This window comes from Chelonia mydas, chromosome 8 (assembly GCF_015237465.2).
Source record: "Chelonia mydas isolate rCheMyd1 chromosome 8, rCheMyd1.pri.v2, whole genome shotgun sequence".
Taxonomy (NCBI): domain Eukaryota; kingdom Metazoa; phylum Chordata; order Testudines; family Cheloniidae; genus Chelonia; species Chelonia mydas.
Genome location: NC_057854.1, coordinates 35,697,419 through 35,723,921, shown reverse-complemented (window position 1 = coordinate 35,723,921; position 26,503 = coordinate 35,697,419). Strand labels below are relative to the sequence as shown.

Genomic DNA, 26,503 nt, shown 5'->3' with positions numbered 1-26,503 from the left:
AAGAAAACGAAACAGTGAGAGCTGCTTAAGGGCTCGAAAGGCAGAAAAGGGTAGTTCCTAGAAAGCGAAAAGTCCCTTAAGAAAGACTTGTCTCAGTCAGACTTCCGCCAAGTAACATGAGGGCGGCAAACTTAGAAACTTTGTTTTGCTCAGTGTGCAGGAGAAGACATCCCAGTGTGATGGGGCAGACGGGTCCCACACTGCCAAGGGAGACTTAATGAGAACCTGTGGCCTCAGCTGGCCTCACTGTGCTACCTGGGCAGCAGCTATCAGGCAGAGAGAGGGAGATAAAAGGAGAACACCTGGCCCAGTTCAGGACAGGCTGGGAAGGAGAACAGAGATCGACTTCTTCTGGTGTGAGAGAAGCATGGTTTCAGCCCCGAGACTGACTTAGCTTGCTGGTCGAATAAACCTCCCGGTGGAAGAGACAACTGGGTGCTGGAAGGCCAGCTGAAGTACTGTTCATTTGACAACCCTGTTTTGACTTGTGGATTTTCCTGATTTCTTTTGAACCTTAGCCCTCTGGAAGGGGTAGGACTGAAGTGTGCCTTGAATGGAAGGCAAAAGCTCAGCTACATTGGACCTCCAAGAGACAGGCACCTACCAGCAGAGCCTTGTGACTGGCTGAGTTGTGCCTGGATGGGCCACAAGAGGGTGCTGCAGAAGCAAATCCAATCATGCCTGGATGGAGCTGTGGCAAGCCCACTCTGGAGGGGGGAAAGGACATTCTAGTGATGGCTGAATTGTGTGATGAGAACCTTGAATGGCCTAAGGATAACAGAGAGCAGGGGACGCCCAGAGAACTGAATGCTGAAGCTGATGTGGGGGAACTCTGCTCCAGTGCTATATGAAGGGCAGGTTACTTGGATAAACCAATTACATGATTTGCATCCCAGGGAAGAGGCCTTGATGCCATGCCATTGGGTGGAATCTCCTCTGTTGCTTCCCAGAGATGTTTTTTCAGGGGCAAAGACAATGTGCATGGAGAGCAGCTCATTCCCAGGAGGCAGGGTTCCCAGGATGGGTGTGTTGAGCCCAGAGGTGTTCCAGCTGACATGTCACTCTAAGGCTCTGTCCCAGCCATGGCTCTGGCTTACCTCTAGGTGTTCAGCCCCTAGGCCACTGTACCTGAGTTATTGATCCTACAGCCATGGGTTGAAATGCTTTTTGTGGGATAGAGAACTGGAGTTAGGGTTAGATTCTAAGGGCAGAAGAGATGCCCCGGGATCTGAGCTCCTGTATCACATAGGCCATGGGACTTCCCTGAATTAATTCCTGTCTGAACTACAGCTATCCTTCAAACAAACATCCAACCTTGATTAAAAAATTGCCTGTGATGTAGATCCACCACAGCCCATGTTCCAGTGGTTACTTACCCTCACTGTTAAAAATGTGTGCGTATTTTCCAGTCTGAATTTGTCTAACTTAAACTTCCAGCCATTGGATTGTGTTAGACCTTTTCCTGCGAGACTGATGAGCCCATTATCAAATATTTGTTCCCCATATAGGTACTTACAAACTGTAATCAAGTCACCCCTTAACCTTCTCTTAGACTCAAGGAGCTCAATCACTATAAGGCATGTTTTCTAATCATTCCTGGAGCTCTTCTCTGGTCTGTCTCCAGTTTATCCACACCCTTCTTGAATTGTGGGCACCAAAACTGGACAGAGGATTCCAGCCATGGCCACACCACTGCCCAATGCAGAGGTACAATAACCTCTCTGCTCCTACTCAAGATTGCCCTATTTATACATGCAAGGATCCCTGTAACAGGATACATAACATGAGCTGGAGAGCCTGGGGCTAAGCCAACCTGGTTTACATGGTGAGCCCTACCTCAGAGGAATCAGAGGCTTCTAGTACCAAAGAAGGGGGGAAGCTCAGGGAATTGCAGCATTGCCTGTAGACACTAGCAGGGAGTAAGAAGTTTCCTGAATCAGCAGGGCCAAAGCAGAAGCAGGAGAGTGTGAGGAAAGCTCTCCAGGCAGCGCAGCCCAGGAGAGTCTGCACAGGCTGTCTGGGAAAGGCCTGTGGAGAAGGACAAACTCTAGGCAGATGCTGGGGAGTAGGAAGTCCCTCAGGGAGGAGGGGCTCTGCCCAGCTCCAGCTTCAATGGAGATGGCTGCCCATGAGGCAGTTGCATTAACCCCTTTGGCCCCACGATGGTACTGGAAGCTCATGTTCAGCTGATTATCCTTCATGGCCCCAAGATGGGTTCCCTTTCCACGGCCTTGCCATGGTGCCGTGAATGCTAATGTGGAGTAGGCTGGCCATCCTCATGATACCTCGCTGACCACAGTGCTGTAGGTTTACTGACATTAGGAGCCCGGCTGTGGGTCTATGCAGGAGAGCAGGCTGGGTTTGCTGCATTAAGGTGCAATATCTTTTGCCCTCTTTTCACACCTGAGCCATGTGGCTGACAAGTAGAGACTGTGTGCTAAGAGAATGGTTCCCCTAGCAGTTTAAGTGTCTCTTCAGCAGCAGCAGGAAGCCTACCTTCTCCAAGTATTCTTTTGGGCTGGGAGTTTCAAAGGAGCCTAGGGGAGTTTGATGCTCAGCTCCCATTGAGTGCCAAATAGATTTGGGCACCTAACTCTCCTAGGTTCCTTTGCAAACCCCAAGAAAGAGCCATGGATCAGTACCTAGAGAGCACCAGCAGCACTCAGTCCTGCTCTCTGAGGTGTCATTCTAGGAAATGAGTTGGGTTCTCACATGATCCTAGGTAGTAGAATTTGGGGGCTCTTGTATTACAGAGTTCTGCAATCAGGACTGTTTCCCATCTGTGGGATTTTTCTTGTGTTCTTCGTTTTGTGCTCCCCAATTTGTGCCCCTGCAGCTACTCATGATTCTTGTAGCCCTTTCGGGCACTGTGCCTTTTTCCTTTAGAGAGGGGAAGCTGCAGTGCCTTCCAGACAGAGTCGTTATTCACTTGATCTCCAGTTTTTACCATAAACATTTTCTTGGACTTTTAGTATTTACCTGCCTTTCCTTAGGTTCTGCACAGGGTAACCGTTTGTCTGCGCCAGGCAAAACTTCTTTCCCTGCTATGAGGCCTGAAAAGGACTCGAGAACCTTCCACAAAACATTTTCATGTGACACTATGAGTCATAGACACGTCCCCAACAAACAGGCAGCAGCCCCCTTCCCTGTGTGTTAGGGCTCAGTGCATTCAGGCTGCGGCCCTGCAGGAGAGAGCTGTCGGACCACCATACCAGGGATGCGAGAGGCATGTCGCATGGAGCTTTGACTATGGTCAGTCACTTTGGCCCAGATTTTTAAAGCTATTTAGGCATTGCTGTGCATAGTATTGCCAACACTTAACTGATTTAGATGCTAAAATCTCATTTGCAAAAGGGATTTAGGCACTGTACCATGCCACTGCTGACGTATGGCCTGACAAGGCCTAGGTGTTATGGCCCTGACAAAAAGCATGCATCTGGCCTGCTGGTTTCATCAGTGCTGTGTTTCTATGCTCCTCCTGACCAGACCTTGTCCACGCTCTCCGGACATAAACGCAGTTGAGATGTGGGTTTGGAGATCTGCCCTGAGCTCCCGTTTGGTGCAGAGGCTGCAGTCAGGCTCTTTAGTTAATTAGTGATGACAGATTCTGGAAATCCATCAAGTGGATCTGAGGAATTGTGCTCGGGTCTCAGGGCATTCTGTGGTTTTCATATTGGGAAATCTCAGGGGAAGATCGTGCCATCCTACCTGACGTTGAGCAGTATTTTATTACTATTACTATTGATTTCAATGAGACTTCTTGAGGAGTAAGGTGCTACTCAGTGAGAGTAAGGGTGGCAGAATCGGCTTCGAATGAGTAACAAATTGGTTTTCCAATACACCTATTAAAATGGCTCCGTAACTGCTTTAGAATCAATTTGTCTTTGTGTTTTAAATACCGCACCCACCCCGCAAAAATCTATAAGAATGCTAAGCTAGAAACCTATCATGAATGCTGATGAACTGAACATGCCCCAGGTCATAAAAGGGAAACATGCCCAGGTTAAGAGACGCATTCTCCCCTCAATGCATCACCATTTTATGCTACCAACTCCTACAAATGCCAATGCAGGAATCCCTGAGAGAAGGATTTGCTGGGTATTGAAAGGCTGTTTGTTCACTGGACAAAAGTGCATTAGTAGAAAGCTAACTGCAGTGGGAATGACTGGCAAATCCAGCTTGGAAATGCAGTTTGCAGAAAAGATTCAGGGAGCTACCCGTATGCTCTTCTGCATCAGTTTGGTTCCTGCGTGTGGATAATTGAGATATGAATGTAAGGAAAACATGAAACAAAAAATGGGAAAGGGAAAGAAAGGTCCCAGCGCAGGAATAATCCATTTATTATAGCGCTAAGTGGAAAGGAATGTTACTTGCTAATATCAATGCACAGATGGGGAATACATTCAGCAATATTCATTATTGTGAGGGGTCTGACACTTCATTGCTATTTGAGGACTTTCCAGTCCACTCAAACTGTTGCTATCAGCGATCTCAATGTGACTTTTAAAGGATAGAGTTCCCAAGATAGGAAAGCACCAGGTCACCGTAATTTTATCACAGAGGAAACTGGAGATGAAAGGGTTTTCTCATTTCACGCTCCTGGATTTCTCTGCCTGAGGAGAAGCACTCCATTGTCATCAGTACAGACATTTGTCAAAGAGGTCAAGTTTACAGCTTTGGGGGGGATGTTCTCCCCCCCTCTGCTCTGATAGCAGCTCTGGCTCCTCCTTTGCCTTAACTCCCCCATGCTAAGTGTTTTCTCTCTTCTAGCATCCCGTAACAGTGCTTCTTCTGGTAGTAACAAGCCTTCGGCTTGGCTGTTTACGGCAAGAAGGATCATTCAGTGTTTACTTTGTGAATGATGATCAAGCAGAGTGAAGAGGCAGCTTCCTGACTCTTATTTACATTGCCCTGGCCACTGGGGAAAATAAAAAGGCAAATCTCCATAGAGGTTATCTTCGGAAGGGCAGCATTCCCTGACACAAAAGGCCCAATCCCACAACAAGATGGGCTGAAAATTGCACCCTGGCCATGGCAAAGTGCACAGGCAGCAGCAGAGGGACACACACACTTTCCTGAGGGAGACGGCAAACCGGATGGAACCTGTGCTGCTAGGCACAAGCTCCTGCTTGCTTTTTTTAGGGAAGGGAACACGTCTTTGATTTCACAGCCCTCCCCAGGCCCTGTCCTGCTGCCCCGCCCCCTTCCCAAGCAGAGAGTTTTACTCTAGTCTAGGTGACCTGATGGGAGATGGCAATGGACTAGATTGTTTGAGAGTTAGCTGGCTAAGCGATCCCCTGCCAACTGGCTGCTTTTGTCTCTGAGGTTCAGAGAGGTAGCGTGATTTGTGCACTCGGTCACTGTCAGGTCTTGGTTGACAGCTCCCTTCTTGTTTTGTAAAAATTGGTTGCTAGTTGAGACATGACGAAGTTTTGAAAGAGGAAATTTTGTTTCGTGTACAGTTTCCTGCGAAAGGTCACAGTGCCGCCCACGGTGCCACTCCGGGTAGATAAACACACACAGCTGCTGCAGCTGTGATTGACGCAAATCAGGCAGTTTGAAAGCACGCAGGGTCACCATGGAGCGCCAGGGATGGGATCTACAACGAGCTCTAGTGGGGAATCTTTATAGAGTACTGTAGCAGATCACTGACTCACTGCCATGGCGCCTTCTGCTGGTCAACCTTGGAATTAGCTCAATTCCAGCACTCAGAGCGCCTCCTGCTGGCTGGTGTCTCTCCTGCCTCAGGCTCCCGTGTCCCTCCCAGACCCATTCCCTCTTATCTTGGGGTTCTTCCCACAGCAGTACCCCCACCCTCTGTGTCTCCCCTCCCTGGGGAACCCCCAACGCTCTAAGCCCACCTTGCCTCAGTGACTACTGCCAGTTGTCATCTAGCCCCCTTTCTCTGGGGCAAACTGCAGTCTGTAATGGCCACTCATCATTGGCAAGGGGATTGGCAAGCCTATCCCCAGGCTGCACCTCTGCAGCCCCAGGATCCCCTTAGGCCTTAACAAGGCCTCAGCCTGGGGAGTTGCCAGGCTGGAGCTCCCCAGCACTCCTCTGCTTCAGATACCCTGTGCTTCTAGGGAGCTAGGTCCTTTCCACTCCAAAGCTGGAGTGAGCCTCTCTGTCTCCTGGCTCACCACCCTTTTATCAGGGCCAGTTGTGCCCTGACTGAGCTAGCCACACCTGGGGCCAGCTAGCCAGCCAGCCTCCCGCAGCTGCTCTTACTTAATCCCTTTTCTAATTGGGTCCCAGCAACAGCCCTCTCCAAGGGCTGCTTTTAACTTCCCATCTCTTGGAGTGGGGCAGCAGCCCCACTACAAGCACCGACTCTATATGAGATCACTATTGTGTCAGGTCCAGACAGGATTGCTAGACGGTGCCAGCTCTGTACGGGATAAGTGTAAGGTGCTGTCGCTAAGGGGATCAGCTCTGTAAGAGAGTGCTAGAGAGTGCCAGCTTTCTGCAATGTAAACTTCCATTAACACAGCCTCAGAGCTGAGAAATGCCCAAATCAGGGAGTTAAAAAGCTCTGCTCTTCCTGTCACTCATACCAGTTTCACATCAACCTTGCACAGGGTTCAGCCCTGAATGTGCAACCTGTCTGAGTTAGCATTGGGCTAGGAACACTGGCTTTGGCTAGCACATATTTCAGCTTTAACGTTGCGTTCATGAAATATTTTGTATTTAATTCCCCTAATTTTGGTTTAATGAGAGAAAGAGTGAGCAAGTAAAAGGGAATTTGGGGGGTGGGGGAAAGAAATAGAAAAAAAAAGGGCCTGGGGCTTGCAGCCATAAACGGCTGCATCAGCGCAGAGCCTGTATCATCCCTCCATCCCTATAGTTCTGTGGGCCTGTTTCTCAACTTGTGCACTGTGCTTTTACACTGGTGTAATACAGTTGATTTCAATGGAGTTACTGCTGGCTTACGCCACTGTAACTAAGAGCAGCATCCGGTCCTAGAGCACTCTCCTGCTGCTGTTGTGCTACCGTCCTTGTGCTTCTGTCACAGTTTTGAGCCCACATGGTACTTTTGTTGTTAGCAGGGCTGGACCCAGGCCCCAGCGTTCCAAGCAGGTGCTTGGGGCGGCAGTTCGAAAGGGGCGGCAGTTCCTCCTCCCGCTGCGGCAAATCGGCGGCAGCTTCTTCCTTTTGCTGTCCGCGGTGGCAGGTTTTTTCACTGCTTGGGGTGGCAAAAACTGTAGAGCCGGCCCTTGTTGTTAAGCTTGGAAAGGTTTGATTTTTGTTTGCTATGGATTCTGGTGGGTAATACCGATGCTCATCTCCAAATATTTCTTCTTGTTTTTTACTGATTCAAAGCAATGGTTCTCAAGCCCTAGTCTCACTGGAGTGTTGGCTGGTCACGTGGCACTGGCTCTCCTTGTTCTCAGCTGTTCAGTTGCATTACATGACAGCCAAAAATACACTCAGTGCTTTCCTAATTGTCCATTCGCTAGGTAAGGAATTGCCAGAGTGGCCAATGAGATATTATGTGATGGTGAATGAAAGAGGAGGTGATCTGCTCCATTGAGGGTAGGTGGGGAAGTGTCTATGGAACCACCTTTGTAAGGTTCAAGTACTGCAAAGCCTGAGAACACGTCACTAATAGGTTTTCACAGGCAGAGAAGGAAATAAAATACCAGTCCATGTTCCAATGGACTGTAGCAGCTGAGATGAATAACAGATTCAGAAATTACAGCATTATATTTTTCTTATAAATTGACAGACAGCAAAGCTAGCTCCAGTTGTTTCTGAGTGCAACATGTCTTTAATTTTCCCTCCCTGTAAATTTTCATCATAAAAGAAATAACTTTCCATGGTTAATGGAGGGGGAAAAATGACTACGTAACATCTGAGCCTCAGGCTGCAAGCAGATCCATGTGGGCAGAGCAGTGTGCCTACGAAGAGTCTAACTGACTTGAATGGGGCTCTGTGTAGGCATGTAGAACAGATGGCCGGGGTCTCACTGATTGCAAATGACAAAAAGATAAGAAAATAGTCTCAGAAATTATGCAGCTGAGTTTCCCGCATTTGGGGAAATTGCAGGGGTCAGCACATCCGCAGTGCAATGGATGAGCCTCAACCTGGGAAAACCACCTTCGTGATCATGGTAGCTCCCCTGCCTGGTAAGCCAGGCAAATATATTTTCCTCACCCTCTTACTACAAACAGACCTGTGGGGCTGAGACCAAGCCTGTGATGTTCCGGCCAAAACAAGAGTTTTGGAGAAAGTCATGAGTAACGGAAAAGGTGATGGAATGTCACCAGCTGAGCTCCACGCTGGTGAAGCAATCTCTGTAGACTGCAAATTCCGTGCAGTGTGATTACACTGCAAGTTCTGCTCTGAGCTACTCCCTTGAAAAATCCAGAGTAATTCTGTTGGTTGCACCAGTGTAAATGAGAACAGAATTCGAACTTGTGTCTCTTTGGATAAATACATATAGGAGTACAAGGGTTAGTATATCCTATATCTGAACTAATACAACTAGATCTACGGAGTGGATTTTTACAGGGGTGTTATGTATCCTTAAATGCAGGCTTGTAACTGAAATAATGATGAAACTGGCTGTGGAGCAGCAAACTATTAAACTTACCTTTTAAACAAAGTTTTACATTCTGAATGCAACAAGTTAAAAACATAGGGCCAAATTACTCAGTTTTTATACAGTCCTTACACTGGCAAAATGCCCAGTAAAGTCAGTAGGAGTTTTTCCTCCATCAGAACCAAGTAAAGGCTTAATAATAAAATAATAGTAATAATAATAATAAATAATGAGTAATAATCTTTTCTGGATTCGGTCCATGGAAAAGAAAAATTTGCTCTGCAGGTTTGACTAAATTAAAACTCTTCCATATGTAAGGTATTTGTTAACCGTTCAGTATAAATGGTTTTGCACCAATCTGAATCAGGAGTAACCCCACTGATGTTAAGAGTGATGTGGTGTAAAGGAGTGCAGAATCAGGCCGAAAGGCTGGAATACAAGTTCATGTTGTTGGCACACAAGGCTAGATCTACAAACTGCTGTGTGGTCGTTGCTCTGGGAATAGCCCGGAATAAATCGCTTGCCCAAATGCCCACATGAATTGCTGGGCACAGAATGGGGCCCATAGAATGTTTTCAGACCAGGAAATAACCTGGCTAGATCGACCATAGGAAGAGGTGGTGAGGGGGCAGGGCTCTGGGTATTGTCACTCAGGTGTAGTATTACAAGGAATTGTGTGGGCATCGTACACTCAGGCTGGGCATGTTTAAACAAATGAAAACCTTCCATCTGATGACAAATGAAATTCCATAAGCGTGTATATGTTACAGCAAGAGTCTGATCAAATGAACACAATGACAGTTGACAGAAGTAGACCCAAATTTCCCAGGAACACTACTGTCTTTGTTTAAAACTGCAATTTTAGTTGTCAAGATGCACAGTAATGACCGATGGCTTAAGTCGATCCTTATTGTTCACATTACAGTAGTGCCAGTGGCAATGGCCATGTTAGAGCCATTGCGCTAGGCGCTGTACAGACATGACACTCCCTGTCCCAGAGACCTTATGGTCTCACAAGCAAAGAGAGACAATGGTGGGAAGGGAAGCAGACACCCCAGGTTATGCAGCAGGTCAGTGACAGAGATGGGAGGGACCATGTCAGATCATCTGACTCCCAGGCAAGCATCTTACCCACTGGCTCATACTGCCTCTTACAAAGCAATAGGTGTTTGCAGTACAATGACAGAACCAAACAGCCAGGAAAGATTGCTTTGGAAAGGAAAAACCCTCTGAAACAAGATTGTTTGTTTTTATTTCCAGAGCTGAGCAAATCATCTTATTAGCATGTAAACACACCTGTCACAGGCCTCAGCCTTGCCCATGACTTAGCAGCTGTCCCTCAGACTCACTGATGAGCTGGTGACACAGGGGCTAATTAGTGACCCCAGCTGGCCATAATGGCGCTTAATTAGAAGGACCGGTTCCAGCTGTGGCAGTGAAGCAGGGTGATAACTGTTTAAGTAGAGCTGGGTGCTCAGGAGAGGGAGGAAGACCCTGGAGGGAGGAACAAAGTGGAGTTCCCCTTAGAAGAGCCTGAGGTATTCATGCTGGGAGACCTACAGGGAGCAGACTAGGCTCCTGGGGGGAGCGCTGAGCTAGGACCTACAAGGGTAAGGGAGCTGCAGTTGAGCTGAACCCTGGAAGGGGACTGATCTGTTCTGGTACTTGGCTGAAGGGCTGAGCCAGAGAAGACCTAGTGCGGGAGGCTCGGGAAGAGGTGGTGAGGGAGCAGGATGGGAGAGGTCACTCTGGCTGAAAAAGTGGCTTCCAGAAGGGCTATGAGAAGCATCCTGCTATGCTGTGCCCTGGCAAGAGGGGGCACCATAGAGGTGAGGAAGTGCGCATACAGCACCTTATCCCATTGATTCCCATCAGGATGGACCAAGAAAAGGGTGCTGGGGAGAGGACAGAAAAGGGTGGGAGTGGATGATGCATGTTTGGTGGGGGTGGGAGACATGCTGGTGAAGATAGGGGGAGAAATTCAATTTAAGCCAAGAAGGCTGCAGGTGTGTCTAGGTTTGTGCACCCCTCTGCACAGGGCTGGATTTCACTCCATGTGATGTCCCAGCACACCAAGTTAGCCCAGCACCCTTTCAGGAACTGATCTTTAAGTCGGCTTCTCTGTTGCAGCATCTCCAAGGAGTCAGAGGGAAGGAATAGTTTGCTGCTCCTTTGCCAGGGTGACTCCCTCCATTAGGTGGGTAGAGGCAAGTTCTGTTTGCTGGAGTGTGGGAGAGATGGGGCCTTTCTGGGCTCTTCTGGGATCCTTTAGGGTAAGGCAAGGGCTGTGAGGAAGTGGTATTTTGGGTAAGGTGATATGAGATGGTGCTTGTCACGGCCAAGCCCTGCAGAGGGGCTGATGGGTGGCTTAGTGCTTTTGCAGCCTGAGAGCAGCTACTTTGTCCGAGTGGGAGAGAGTTCCTGGCAGGGGGGTTTTCTTGGACCTTTCCAGGTGTGCACAGACCTGGCCTTTTCAAAAGGCCACCCATTATCACTAGATTAGAAGAAGGACCTTTACCAGCTTCAGCAGGTAACATGCCACAGGTCACATTCACCCCCAGGAATGTGTTGGTTTTTCCTGTCCTACAGTACAAGCAAAGCATTGTATGGCAGCCCAAACACAGGATCCAGGCTTTACCCCATAATAGCAACAATGATGCTATTGTAAGGAGGAACAGGAGGGTTTTGGAAGGAGAACCGGTCCCGAAGGCACAACATCCCTTTCCTGCAAACAGCCCCCAGTATGCTCAGCAGGAACAGAGTACTCCTATGCTCCTGTGCTATGGAGCACAGCTGAGCTGCCCTGTGGATGCAGGAGGCCACGGTGTCACTGGGAATCATACTGTATCCAGGTACTTACAGATACTTGATCATGGCCCTGACCTGCCCATGCTCCTCCCTTTGCACTTTACATCCCTAGAGTATAAAGCCAGAAGAGATCACTGTGGTCTTCTAGTCTGACCTCCTGTATAAAAGGCCAGAGACCTACCCAGAATTAATTCCAGTTTGAACCAGAGCAGATCTTTGATTTTTAAAATTGGCTGTGATGGAGAATCTACCACGACCCTTGGTAAATTGTTTGTTAAAAATGTGTGCCTTATTTCCAGTCTGAATTTGTCTAGTTTTAACCACCAGCCATGGGATCATGTTATACCTTTGTCAGTTACATAGAAGAGCCCATTATCAAATGTCTGTTCTGCATGTTGACACTCATAAACTGTGGTCAAGTTACCCCCTAACCTTCTCCCTGTTACACTCAAAGTGCTCAATCTATTTAGTTTATCACTGTAAGCCATGTTTTCCAATCCTTTAATCATTCTTGTGGCTCTCCTCTGGACCCGCTCCAACTTATCATCCTTCTTGAACTGTGGACACCAGAACTCGGCACAGGATTCCAGTAGCGGTCACACCAGAACCAAACACAGAGGCAAAATAATCTCTCTAATCCTACTGGAGATAGCTGTTTGTGTATCCAAGGATTGCATTAGCTCTTTTGGTCACAGTGTTGCACTGGAAGCTCATATTCAGTTGATTATCCATCATGACCCCCACATCTTTTTCAGTCCCTGCTTCCCAGGAGAGAGGTCCCCCCTCTCCCCTAAATATGGCCTCCATTCTTTGTTCCTAGACTTAACTCATGTTTGCTTTTGCCCAGTTTACCAAATGATCCAGATCACTCTGTTTCAGGGATTTATTATTTACCACTCCTCAATCTTTGATATTCTGAGGCACTTTGTCCTCTCCAAGTAGCAGAACTGTCCTACTCCCACTGTCACTTGGTGTCTGGGCAGAACTTGGGCCTGTAGCTGGATTGTTTTCACTGGACCGGTGTAGAAGCCAGTCAGTTTTATTTTACTAAGACCTGATCAAGGTCTTTCAGTTCAAAGGAGTAGTAGCTTGGGTTGGACCCAGGTAGGTATCTAGGTCACTCTTTCCATGAGCAGGCTAAGAAGTGAAAGGCCCTGAGTGCCAGCGTTGTTATGAACTGCAGCTGGGTTTTCCATTCTCTCCTTTCCCCTGCCTAAATTCTCGGAGCAACCGATTTTCCTGTTCCCAGTGCTGCTGGCCATCTCTCTCTGTTCACTGCACTCCTGACTCCATTCCTCGCTCTGATTCTCCAGAGGTGGAAAATCAGTATCCATGCAATAGGCTTTCAGAGGAGTGCTCCTATGGCTCTCCCATCCCTGGAGAGAAGGATGCAGATTCTGGCTGACTTTAAAGGGGCTGATCTCCTATGAATGGCTAGCACTTCTTCATTTCACTGCACTGCAGGACCCACAGCCTTGATGCTTAGCAAAGAACACGGTGCAGCTTCAGGGCTATACATCTACACTTGGAGCTGGGCACATGATTCCCAGTTCTCACGGATGTACCTCCGCTAGCTCTGCCGAGTTAGCGCCCTAAAAATAGCAATGTGGCTGTGGTGGCACAGGCGGTGGCCTGGGAAGTACCTGTGGACGCTCCCTGCATACATATGCAGGTGGCTAGCCCCAGCCTCAGCCCATGCTGCCCCAGATATGCTGGTTCGTCTGAGTTGGGAATCACATCACTAGCTGCTCGTGTAGATGGAGCCTACGGCAGGGGTGCTGGAACAGGAGGCCATGGTCCTCTCGCTTTTTGCCACGGGCCCCACCCCTGCCCCACCTCTTCCCACTAAGGCCACGCACCAGCCATACCAGCAACTGGAGCCCGGGCAGTTGCCCGGGCGGCTCTTACCATGGCTGGGTTGCGGCTCCAAGGCCCGCCCCCTGGCTGGAGCCGGCTCGAGATAAGAGCCATGTGCGGAGCTGTGGACACTCCCCACAAGGGTGGGGACATTGGCCGGGGGCTGGTGTCTGGCCCCCCCCACCATGGGCAGGTGGAGAGGACCTGGCTCCCTGGTTCTGCTCTGGCTTCCAGCTTGGCTGGGGGTGGAGCCTCGGGGAAGAGGTGGGGCAGGAACGGGCCCACGGAGGGGGCAGGGGCCCTTGGCCGCCCCACTTTGGGGAAGGCTCCACCAACCGTGGCTTCCGGCTGTCACCAAACTTCAGTTAGCAGCATTCAGTAAATGTGTTAGGTTCCTGCTCACCTCCGAGAAGGAGGTTTTCCACTAGGGAATGATTTCTGGTAAAGGTATCTGATCTGACGAGCTCTTCAGCATTCTCCATTCTCAGGGTGTTAATGAGCATTGAGGGTGCACAGCTGTGTCAGGGTCACGCTGTACAGCATTAGGCACTCGGAGAGCACGCAACCCAACAACCACCATCCCACAAATATTTGAAACAGCACCGATCTCTGTATTTGCAGCCGTTGAGTGATTGTCCAAACACATGTCCTCAGAAAACAATAGCTTCCAAACTCTCATGCTGGCTCCTTATACTCTGAACATAAGGCCATCTATCACTCAGCAGAGGCACATGCGGGCCACATACCACCCTGACCAAATGACGTGCATTGAGAACGATCAATCAAGCCATCAGAGCACAAATTCAAAAGCAGATGAAGCTATGCGCAGAGACAATTTTTCGGGGCTAGCTGGCTAAATGTCACACACTGCACCTGGCATGCTCACACCAGTCATGGGGTTCCAAACTCTCATTTAGGCACACGTCTAGACTTTGTATCTGTAATTTAGGGAGCTAGTATTGAAAGGTCCCCCCCAGTTCCCCATGTCATTGTTACAGTGAACCCTGGAGTCCGCCCTGGCCCTCTCACTGCCTACCAGCTCTTCATTGTAATGGGTCACTAGAGTAAAGAGAGGCTATGCAGGTCAGCGACAAGGCAGTGGTGACGCAGAAAAAGGTCTGTGTTGATGTGAAACTCCAGACGCAGCAGAAGATTTCAAGGAACAAAGGGTTTTTTAATTGTTCTAAATCGCTGAACTAGGCCCCTCTGTAACCCCTGGATCCTACTCTAAATCCAGTGCCTTGCATAGTGACAGGTTTCAGAGTGGTAGCCATGTTAGTCTGTATCAGCAAATACAACAAGGAGTCCTTGTGGCACCTTAGAGACTAACAAATTTATTTGGGCATAAGCTTTCGTGGGCTAAAACCCACTTCATCAGATACATGGAGTGGAAAATACAGTAGAGAGGTATAAATACACAGCATATGAAAAGATGGGCATTGCCTTACCAAGTGGGGGGTCAGTGCTAACGAGCCAATTCAAGGAGGATACTTCAATCTCCCTGAACACTCAATAACAGACTTAGCAGTAGCAATTCTTCAACAAAAAAACTTCAAAAACAGACTCCAATGAGAAACTGCAGAACTGGAATTAACTTGCAAACTGGACACCATCAAATTAGGCCTGAATAAAGACTGGGAGTGAATGGGTCACTACAAAAGTAATTTTCTCCCTGCTGATACTCACACCTTCTTGTCAGCTGTTCGAAATGGGCCACCTTGATTACATTGAACTTATTAGCACTACAAAAGTAATTTTTCCTCCCTTCTTGTCAACTGTTGAGAATAGCCCACTTCCACCTTAACTGAATTGGCTCGTTAGCACTGACACCCCACTTGGTAAGGCAACTCCCATCTTTTCATATGCTGTGTATTTATACCTCTTTACTGTATTTCCCACTCCATGCATCTGATGACATGGGTTTTAGCCCACTAAAGCGTATGCCCAAATAAATTTCTCTAAGTCTCTAAGGTGCCACAGGGACTCCTTGTTGTTTTTTCTCTAAATCCGAAACTCGCAGTTCAGGCTTGGATACCATTCTGCTACCTCACACTGTTGTCTCAATGACCTATGGTAGATCCAAAGTATAACCTCCAGTGCCCCCTTCATCCCACATGGTGTCATAGTCCTGATCGGCTCCAATTAATTTCCTGGTGTATCAGTCTCCTGGTGAGTCTCTTTGGATGACTGGGGGCTTTGCCCAGGGATCGGCCTGGCTTTGCTTCTCCTGCCTGTGACCAGCACTTCCCAAAAGGTGTGAGTTATCATGGGGTGTCATGCTCCCAAGGAGGATGCTTGGGTCAGATCTGCTGACAGGGGTTTCCTCCCAGCATGCTCGCTAAATAACCAAGCCTGACCCATCAGCAGGACCAGAGAGCTGCCTGGACACTCACAACTTCCTTCTCTTTCATTTTAAATAGAGAACTGTGCCCAGCCCCCATCGGCTTGGAAATCACTGACAGGGCTTCTGCTTAACAGCTACCCCTGCCCCACACAGCCTCCCCTCTCATTGTTTGGCCCCCTTGTGTCACCCTTCTTTTAAAATTGCTCTGGCTGTGATAGTGTTTCTCTGTCTGGAGTTCACCCCTGCATTTAGGCCCTGCTGTGGTGACGTTGCCTCACGCAGCGAGTAAAGTTGCTGTCACAGGCAGCCCCTATGCCAAGGGAGTCCCCAGCTGGTATAAAGCTGGCTTAGGATGGCAGAGAGCCACCTATCTACTGCCCAGTGTAAGGGATGTGTTGTCACAGGCTAGAGGCATGTAAGGGGCCATTAATACTGTCATAAACTAGAGAGCCTGAAGACTGGCCTCTGGAGGGTTGGGCCCTTAGCTTTTGTGTCCAGCTCAGCTCCTCATCAATGACGCAGAGTGCCTCCGCTCTCCCTTTTCTGTGATCCCTCCTCTCCTTTGGGGGCAAAACGGGAAGGATGGGCTTGTGGTTAAAGCATTGGACTGGGACTCAGCAGATCTGTGACTAATTGTTGTTTCTGCCATATCCTCCCCGTGTGACCTTGGCTAAGTCGCTTAGGCTGTCAGTTCCCATCTGTAAAATGGGGGACTCTAGGATTTCCTTTATCTGTCTTGTCTATTTATACTGGAAATGCTGTGTGTGTGTGTGTGTGTGTGTGTGAGTGCGTGCACATGCGCTGTGCCTAGCACAATAGGGACGTGATCACCATTGGGGCCCTAGGTGCTACCATAATACAAACATCTTAATCCCCTTCCAACAGGTTGCCAGTTTCTCTGTCTAAACTTCTCTTTCCAGCTGCCCCTTCTACAGAGTTTTCTCCTCAGGTCACTGTGACATCCAGTCTTTGTTTGAACCTTCTCCCCATGTCCTACGTTAACTACTGCGTGTATATTTTCTGAATTACTCCACGGTGTAATAACCTGGGTATTTAGGGGAAACACTCTTGCTGTTTGATCGCTTCCTGATACAGGCCCCGATTCAGCAATGCACATACATAAAGTGAGGCGTGGGTTAAAGTACTTAGGAGCCATATTTGGGTTGCACTGACAGCTCTTAATCTGTTTGCCTAGTCTGAGAGATACCACTGTCCTGTTGAGAGGCAGACACGGCACATGCTCCTTCCTGGTGTTTTCTCTGTCTTCCAGAATATGTTGGTTAGAATTATCCACAACAATTAGGTTACAGCACCCCAGGGGTGATGGTCACGTCTGGTTGCATCTGAGAATCATTAGGAGTTCTCATCAATTTCATTATCCAAATAGCCTTGAATACCAGGTGGTACAGAAAGGACAAAGCGCTCTGTAAATATATACCTCCCCCATCATGTTCTCTGTGGCACTGGGGAAAACACTACTGCGTAGTATGATTGGCCTGTACCTTGAGAACCAGTCTTGAGGTCTGCTAAGCTTAGCAGGGTCAGGTCTGGTCAGTCGTGCGTGGGAGCCTGTTTTGATTGTTGTGTTATATCTGGATGAGTGAGATCCCTTAAAAAGTGACCTTCCCTGACCAAACACTGCCATAAGGGAACTCTACCTTCTGCAAGGACAGAGCAAGCTCTGTGGGGCCTATCCGGTTTTCAGTGGGCAGTGTCACAGTACAGATAAGAATTGTTGTTTGCTCAGATTGCTGCTACCCGAGTCCTACTTTGTCTGTAGAAGTTATTCAGGAGCCTGATTCCTCTGCAGGTGCTGTCAAGGTCAGATCACTGTAGGTTCCCTCTAACACACCCAGTTTTAATCTCCTGTAAGTAAACTATACTGTACCTGTGCTGAGACACCACAGTGCTGTTTGCAGTGTGTCTGCTCACCTGTCTCAGTGGAAGGGTAGGCATGATCACACCACAACGGGAGGCTTCAGGGAAGAGGGACAAAAGCACCATGAGAGGAAGAGGAGAGGAAGAAAGTGTGAGGAGATGGAGGTATGAGATGAGCACGGCGTGCTCCAGTTAGCTGGTGTGAGATGTTTAGAGATCATTGTGGTAGGTGCCTGTGGAATACCTTACCCAGCGAGCCAGGATACTCAGCCATATGGCAAGGGGGAATACGTAGAGATTCATTGCTACTTCCAGTGTGCAGCGGGTGGACCAAGTAAATCTAGCAATAGAGGAAGAAGTGCAGGTACACTAGAGTTCATACACAGCTCATTCCAGAATTACAGGGAAATCCATGATAAATGGCTGTGTATTCTTCTCTCCAACAACCCTATACACCCTACCCTCAGACGGTCAGACCCTTGACCCCACTGTAGTCCCTGTGCGCTTCTCTGGTGGAAGTCAGAGATTAGCAAAGCTTCCCCAGTACAAGGGAATACCTGGATGGTGTAGGGTCAGTGCATCTCTTTGGGGCAGGGATGGTCATTTACTAGATGTTTGTACAGGACCCAGCATAATGGAGCCCAATCCAGTTGGCCTCTAGATGCTGCTAGATCAATGCTCAGTAATACATCATCCTGGACTGGCTCTGACTATCCCCCACTGACATATTGCACCTTGGGGGCCACTGGCAGCCTGCAGAAGTTAGAGTAGCCTTGAGGCTACTCTAGGTAGCTGGGTACCAAACCATAAAAAAGAGCCCTTTGTCTCACCTCACCCCCTGTGTTAGGTCCTGTGCTCAGCACAGCTTGGCCAGACACAAGGATCAAGGCCTGACAACCTTTCAGTCCACACAGTCCCCCTACACAGATGATAGGAACACCCCAGTCAGCATTCCACGGCGGTTTGCTTTACTGGCTGGCAGTGTGGAAATAAGTCAGTATTTCCAGTGGGGGGAGATTGGGGAGGTATTGCAGAAGGATCTGTACAGCCTGGGACTCCCCACCCCATTTCCTAGAAGCTTGCTAAGGGTATGTCTACACTACGAAATTAGGTCGAATTTATAGAAGTTTTTTTAGAAATCGTTTTTATATAGTCGATTTGTGTGTGTCCCCACACAAAATGCTCTAAGTGCATTAACTCGGTGGAGTGCTTCCACATTACCGAGGCTAGCGTCGACTTCTAGAGTGTTGCACTGTGGGTAGCTATCCCACAGTTTCCGCAGTCTCCACTGCCCATTGGAATTCTGGGTCGAGATCCCAATGCCTGAGGGGGCAAAAAATATTGTCGCGGGTGGTTCTGGGTACATATCATCAGGCCCCTCCCTCCCTCCCCTCTGTGAAAGCAACGGCAGACAATTGTTTTGCGCCTTTTTTCCTGAGTTACCTGTGCAGACACCATACCATGGCAAGCATGGAGCCCGCTCAGCTCACTGTCACCGTATGTCTCCTGGGTGCTGGCAGACACGGTACTGCATTGCTACGCAGCAGCAGCAACCCATTGCCTTGTGGCAGCAGACAGTACAATAGGCCTGAAAACCATCTTCATCATGTCCGAGGTGCTCCTGGCCGCCTCGGTAAGGTCGGTCAGGAGCGCCTGGGCAGATATGGGTGCAGGGACTAAATTAGGAGTGACTCGACCAGGTCATTCTCTTTAGTCCTGCAGGCAGTCCTATTGTACCATCTTATGGTGAGCAGGCAGGAGATGTGGATGGCTAGCAGTCCTTCTGCACCGTCTGCTGCCAGCCAAAGATGTAAAAGATAGATGGAGTGGATCAAAACAAGAAATAGGCCAGATTTGTTTTGTATTCATTTGCTCCTTCCTCCCTTCCTCCGTGAAGTGCTGCCTGAAATAGCAGAGGGAGGGATAGCTTAGTGGGTGGAGCATTGGCCTGCTAAACTCAGGGTTTTGAGTTCAATCCTTGAGGGGGCCATTCTGTGTGACAGTTGTTTTTGTTTCTCCTTGATGTAAAGCCACCCCCTTTGTTGATTTTAATTCCCCGTAAGCCAACCCTGTAAGCCATGTCGTCAGTCGCCCCTCCCTCCGTCAGGGCAACGGCAGACGATCGTTCCGCGCCTTTTTTTCTGTGCAGACGCCATACCAGGGCAAGCATGGAGCCCGCTCAGATCACTTGTGCAATTAGGAGCACATTAAACACCACGCGCATTATCCAGCAGTATATGCAGCACCAGAACCTGGCAAAGTGAAACCGGGCGAGTAGGCGACTTCAGCACGGTGACGAGAATGATGAGGACATGGACACAGACTTCTCTCAAGCACGGGCCCTGGCAATGCGGGCATCATGGTGCTAATGGGGCAGGTTCATGCCATGGAATGCTGATTCTGGGCCTGGGAAACAAGCACAGACTGGTGGGACCGCATAGTGTTGCAGGTCTGGGACGATTCCCAGTGGCTGCGAAACTTTCACATGCGTAAGGGCACTTTCATGGAACTTTGTGACTTGCTTTCCCCTGCCCTGAAGCGCATGAATACCAAGATGAGAGCAGTCCTCACAGTTGAGAAGCGAGTGGCAATAGCCCTGTGGAAGCTTGCAACGCCAGACAGCTACCAGTCAGTCAGGAATCAATTTGGAATGGGCAAATCTACTGTGGGGGCTGCCGTGATGCAAGTAGCCAACGCAATCAAAGATCTGCTGATATCAAGGGTAGTGACCCTGGGAAATATGCAGGTCATAGTGGATGGCTTTGCTGCAATGGGATTCCCTAACTGTGGTGGGGCAATAGATGGAACCCATATCCCTATCTTGGCACCAGAGCACCAAGCCGGCGAGTGCATAAACCGCAAGGGGTACTTTTCAATAGTGCTGCAAGCCCTGGTGGATCACAAGGGACGTTTCACCAACATCAACGTGGGATGGCTGGGAAAGGTACATGAAGATGCGAGCGTCAGGAACTCTGGTCTGCTTCAAAAGCTGCAGGAAGGGACTTTATTCCCAGATCAGAAAATAACCATTAGGGATTTTGAAATGCCTATAGTTATCCTTGGGGACCCATCCTACCCCTTAATGCCATGGCTCATGAAGCCGTACACAGGCAGCCTGGACAGTAGTCAGGAGCTGTTCAAGTGCAGAATGGTGGTAGAATGTGCATTTGGATGTTTAAAAGCACGCTGGTGCAGTTTACTGACTCGGTTAGACCTCAGTGCAACCAATATTCCCACTGTTATTACTGCTTGCTGCGCGCTCCACAATATCTGTGAGAGTAAAGGGGAGACGTTTATGGCGGGGTGGGAGGTTGAGGCAAATCGCGTGGCCGCTGGTTACGTGCAGCCAGACACCAGGGTGGTTAGAAGAGCACAGGAGGGTGTGGTGCGCATCAGAGAAGCTTTGAAAACCAGTTTCATGACTGGCCAGGCTACAGTGTGAAAGTTCTGTTTGTTTCTCCTTTGATGGAAACCCCCCACCCCTTGGTTCACTCTATTTCCCTGTAAGCTAACCACCCTCCCCTCCTCCCTTTGATCACCGCTTGCTGAGGCAATAAAGTCATTGTTGCTTCACATCCATGCATTCTTTATTAATTCATCACACAAATAGGGGGATAACTGCCAAGGTAGACCGGGAAGGGTGGTGGAGGAGAGAAGCACCGGGAGGGGTGGTGGTGGAGGGAAGGACAAGGCCACACAGCATTTTAAAAGTTTAAAACTTTAAAACTTATTGAATGTTAGCCTTCTGTTGCTTGGCAATCCTCTGGGGTGGGGTGGAGTGGCTGGGTGGCCGGAGGCCCCCCCACCGTGTTCTTGGGCATCTGGGTGAGGAGGCTTTGGAACTTTGGGAGGAGGGTGGTTGGTTACACAGGGGCTGAAGCGGCAGTCTGTGCTCCAGCTGCCTTTCCTGCAGCTCAACCATATGCTGGAGCGTATTAGTTTGATCCTCTAGCAGCCTCAGCATCGAATCCTGCCTCCTCTCATCACGCTGCCGCCACTTTTCAGCTTCAGCCCTCTCCTCAGCCCGCCACCTCTCCTCCCGGCCTGCACTCTGACATTGTCTGCCTCCACGCATTCGTCTGTGCTCTGTCAGTGTGGGAGGACAGCATGAGCTCAGAGAACATTTAATCACGAGTGCGTTTTTTTTCGCCCTCTAATCTTCACTAGCCTCTGGGAAGGAGAAGATCCTGTGATCCTTGAAACACATGCAGCTGGTGGAGAGAAAAAAAGGGACAGTGGTATTTAAAAAGACACATTTTCTAGAACAATGGGTACACTCTTTCACGGTAAACCTTGCTGTTAACATTACATACATAGCACATGTGCTTTCGTTCCAAGCTCACATTTTGCCTCCCCCCATCAGGTGGCTAGCCCCTCCCCCCTACCCGTGGCTAACAGCAGGGAACATTTCTGTTCAGCTACAGGCAAACAGCCCAGCAAGAACGGGCACCTCTGAATGTGACCCTATTTCAACCAGGTGACCATGAATGATATCACTCTCCTGAGGATAACACAGAGAGATAAAGAACGGATGTTGTTTGAATGCCAGCAAACATCCACTGCAATGCTTTGTTCTGCAATGATTCCTGAGTAGGTGCTACTGGCCTGGTGTGCTAAAGTATCCTACCATGGTGGATGGAATAAGGCTGCCCTCCCCAGAAACCTTTTGCGAAGGCTTTGGGAGTACATCCAGGAGAGCCGCAAATGCCAGGGCAAATTAATCATTAAACACGCTTGCTTTTAAACCATGTATACTGTTTTAAAAGGTACACTCACCAGAAGGCCCTTCTGTGCCTGGAGGGTCCGGGAGGCAGCCTTGGGTGGGTTCGGGGGGTACTGGCTCCAGGTCCAGGGTGAAAAACAGTTCCTGGCTGTTGGGAAAACCGGTTTCTCTGCTTGCTTGCTGTGAGCTATCTACAACTTCATCATCATCATCATCTTCCTCGTCCCCAAAACCTGATTCCGTGTTTCCTCCATCTCCATTGATGGAGTCAAACAACACGGCTGGGGTAGTGGTGGCTGAACCCCCTAAAATGGCATGCAGCTCATCATAGAAACGGCATGTTTGGGGCTCTGACCTGGAGTGGCCGTTTGCCTCTTTGGTTTTCTGGTAGGCTTGCCTCAGCTCCTTAAGTTTCACGCGGCACTGCTTTGGGTCCCGGTTATGGCCTCTGTTCTTTGTGCCCTGGGAGATTTTGACAAATATTTTGGCATTTCGAAAACTGGAATGGAGTTCTGATAGCACGGATTCCTCTCCCCATACAGCAATCATAGAATATCAGGGTTGGAAGGGACCTCAGGAGGTCATCTAGTCCAACCCCCTGCTCAAAGCAGGACTAATCCCCAACTAAATCATCCCAGCCAGGGCTTTGTCAAGCCTGCCCCTAAAAACTTCTAAGGAAGGAGATTCCACCACCTCCCTAGGTAACGCATTCCAGTGTTTCACCACCCTCCTAGTGAAAATTTTTTTCCTAATATCCAACCTAAATCTCCCCCACTGCAACTTGAGACCATTACTTCTTGTTCTGTCATCAGCTACCACTGAGAACAGTCTAGATCCATCCTCTTTGGAACCCCCTTTCAGGTAGTTGAAAGCAGCTATCAGATCCCCCCTCATTCTTCTCTTCTGCAGACTAAATAATCCCAGTTCCCTCAGCCTCTCCTCATAAGTCATGTGTTCTAGTCCCCTAATCATTTTTATTGCCCTCTTCTGGACTCTTTCCCATTTTTCCAAATCCTCCTTGTAGTGTGGGGCCCAAAACTGGACACATACTCCAGATGAGGCCTCACCAATGTCGAATAGAGGGGACTGATCATGTCCCTCGATCTGCTGGCAATGCCCCTACATATACATCCCAAAATGCCATTGGCCTTCTTGGCAACAAGGGCACACTGTTGACTCATATCCAGCTTCTCGTCCACTGTAACCCCTAGGTCCTTTTCTGCAGAACTGCTGCCACCCCTAGTCTGTAGTGGTGCATGGGATTCTTCTGTCCTAAGTGCAGGACTCTGCACTTGTCCTTGTTGAACCTCATCAGATTTCTTCTGGCCCAATCCTCTAATTTGTCTAGGGCCCTCTGTATCCTATCCCTTCCCTCCAGCGTATCTACCTCTCCTCCCAGTTTAGTGTCATCTGCAACCTTGCTGAGGGTGCAGTCCACACCATCCTCCAGATCATTTATGAAGATATTGAACAAAACCGGCCCGAGGACCGACCCTTGGGGCACGCCACTTGATCAGATCCCGTACCTCCCGTTTGGTCAATGCTGGAGCTCTTTCGTGATTCTGGGACTCCATCATGGTCACCTCTGCTGATGAGCTCTGGACTCACCTGCAGCTTGCCACGCTGGCCAAACAGGAAATTGAAATTCAAAAGTTTACAGGCCTTTTCCTGTCTACCTGACCAGTGCATCTGAGTTGAGAGTGCTGTCCAGAGTGGTCACAATGGAGCACTCTGGGACAGCTCCCAGAAGCCAATACTGTCTGTCTGCATCCACAGTACCCCAAATTCGATCCAGCAAGGCCGATTTCAGCACTAATCCCCTTATCGAGGGGGGAGTAAGGAAATCGATTTTAAGAGCCCTTTAAGTCGAAAAAAAAAGGGCTTCGTTGTGTGGATGGGTGCAGGGTTAAATCGATTTAACGCTGCTAAATTTGACCTCAACTCCTAGTGTAGACTAGGGCTTAGCTGTCCAAGTTCTTCCCATGCACAATTCTCACCCCCTCCCCAACAGAGCTGGAGCTCACCCTCTGTGTTTCCTGATGAACTGTGTTAATCGGGTAACTGACAAAGATGCCTTTGGAATGGGCGCTGCTGCTCTCCAGGATGGGGAGGGTGCCAGGGGCTGCCCCGCGTGCAAACCTCAGACACCATTGCAGTCCCTGTGAGCACCCTGAGGCTCAAGCTTCCCAGCAGGGATGGAGGCAAAGCCACAGCCCTGCCACAAACACCAGCCCGCTGCAACGGGGTGCACATGGCACCTTCCTCATGGCAGGCCCAGCGCACAGTCTCCCCACTCGGCAGTGTGTGAGGCAGACATGTCACCTGGACTGGCAATGACTGCTCTTTGTCCTCTCTCTGGGGCTGGTGCCGCGGGACGATCCCCTTTGCCCTGTCTCTGGGGCATTAACTGGTTTCATTTTCCTGAAGTTTGGGAAGTGCGGTTATAACTGAACCCCCCTGTGCTTGCAGAAATCTTTGCGAGGCAAGTGGAATTATACTTCCCCACTCTCTGCATGTGGACTAATGGAGATGATTCATGAACGACTCCACCAATAATTCCAGCGGGCAAGCAGATTAACATCATATGTGAAAAGCAATGCTAGAAATTTGGGCTTCGTAGCCTTTTGCAAAGAGACAAATAAAATAAAATAAACCACTTGAACGCAGTGTTTGCTGGTTTTCAATTTCACCATCGGCGAACAGCAACTTTTAGTACTATATATTTCCTGTATTTAGCTCCCTTCAGCTGAGGCTCTCAAAGCTTTGTAAGTAAATTTCATAACATACCTAGCTCAAAGGCTAAGTATTCTCATACCCATCTTATAGATCAGAAAGCCTGGAGACAATATTTTTCAAACTATGGGAAACAATCCCATAGTTGGGACCCTTCTTCCAGATGATGTTGTGGTATCCTCTCACACTGAGGATACCTCTCCAGGGGAGGGAACTCCAGCTATTAGAAAGAGACAGGTATTAATAATGGGCGATTTGATCATTAGAAACATAAATAGCTGGGTTTGTGATGACTGGGAGAACCACATGGTGACTTGCCTGCCTGGTGTGAAGGGTTTCGGATCTCTCGAGACATCTAGATAGATTTATATGTAATGCTGGGGAACAGCCGGTGGTTGTGGTACATGTAGGTACCAATGACATAGGGAAGGACAGGAGAGAGATCCTAGAGGCCAAATTTAGACTGCTAGGTAAGAGATTGAAGTCTAGGACCTCCATGGTTGCATTCTCTGAGATGCTTCCAGTTCCATGCTCAGGACCAGTTAGACAGACAGAACTGCAAGGTCTCAATGCGTGGATGAGACGATAGTATAGGAAGGAGGGGTTTTACATTTATTAGGAACTGGGGAAACTTTTGGGAAAGGGGGAGCCTATACTGGAAGGATGGGCTCCACCTAAACCAAAATGGAAGCAGACGGCTGGCACTTAACATTAAAAAGGTTGTAGAGCAGTTTTTAAACTATGGGCTGGGGGAAAGCCAACAGGAGCAGAGGAGCACATGGTTTGGACATCCCTTAGGGGAGGATCTGTTAATAGAGAATCTCTATGTCCCAGTGAGGATGAGAGGATGGAAAATGATAAAATACAGGCAGGGTCTGATCAGAAACAATCAAATAAAAAAGAGTCCCATTCAATTACATCGTGTAATGGCAGACAGCTAAAATGAGACACGTTTTTAAAGTGCTTATATACCAATGCTAGAAGTCTAAATAATAAGATGAGTGAACTAGAGTGCCTCGTATTAAATGAGGATATTGATAAAATAGACATCACAGAAACTTGGTGGAATGAGGATAATCAATGGGATTCACTAATACCGGGGTACAAAATATATCAGAAGGACAGAACAGGTTGTGCTGGTGGGGGAGTGGCATTATGTGTGAAAGAAAGCGTAGAATCAAATGAAGTAAAAATAGTAAATGAATCAAACTGTACCATAGAATCTCTAGGGATAGAAATTCCATGCTTTAATAATAAGAATATAGCAGTAGGGATGTATTACCGACCACCTGACCAGGATGGTGAAAGTGACTGTGAAATGCACAGGGAGATTAGATTTCAGAGTAGCAGCCGTGTTAGTCTGTATTCGCAAAAAGAAAGAGGACTTGTGGCACCTTAGAGACTAACCAATTTATTTGAGCGTAAGCTTTCGTGAGCTACAGCTCACTTCATCGGCTATTAAAATAAAAAACTCAATAATAATAATAATGGGGGATTTCAATTATCCTCATATTGACTGGGTACATGTCACCTCAGGACTGGATTCAGAGATAAAGTGTCTTGACAACTTAAATGACTGCTTCTTGGAGCACCTGGTCCTGGAACCCACCAAAGG

General features: G+C 48.6%; 1 protein-coding gene and 1 pseudogene across 4 annotated transcripts in view; one reads left to right on the top strand and one right to left on the bottom strand.

The window, feature by feature from the left end:
• NRG2 (neuregulin 2) overlaps positions 1-26,503 on the top strand; it is a 303,847-nt gene that overhangs the window by 87,229 nt on the left and 190,115 nt on the right. The window contains exons 1-3 of one of the 4 annotated variants that reach the window (XM_043552602.1): positions 9,971-10,155; positions 10,676-10,742; positions 11,135-11,397. The exons of 2 other annotated variants lie outside the window; for them this stretch is intronic. In XM_043552602.1, the coding sequence (XP_043408537.1) occupies positions 11,355-11,397 (43 nt within the window). In that variant the 5' untranslated portion in view covers positions 9,971-10,155; positions 10,676-10,742; positions 11,135-11,354. Of the gene's footprint in view, positions 1-9,970; positions 10,156-10,675; positions 10,743-11,134; positions 11,398-26,503 lie in introns of those variants that run through there. One more of the 4 variants, XM_043552603.1, reaches the window with a different exon arrangement.
• On the bottom strand, positions 8,002-8,137 carry LOC114019366 (annotated as a pseudogene).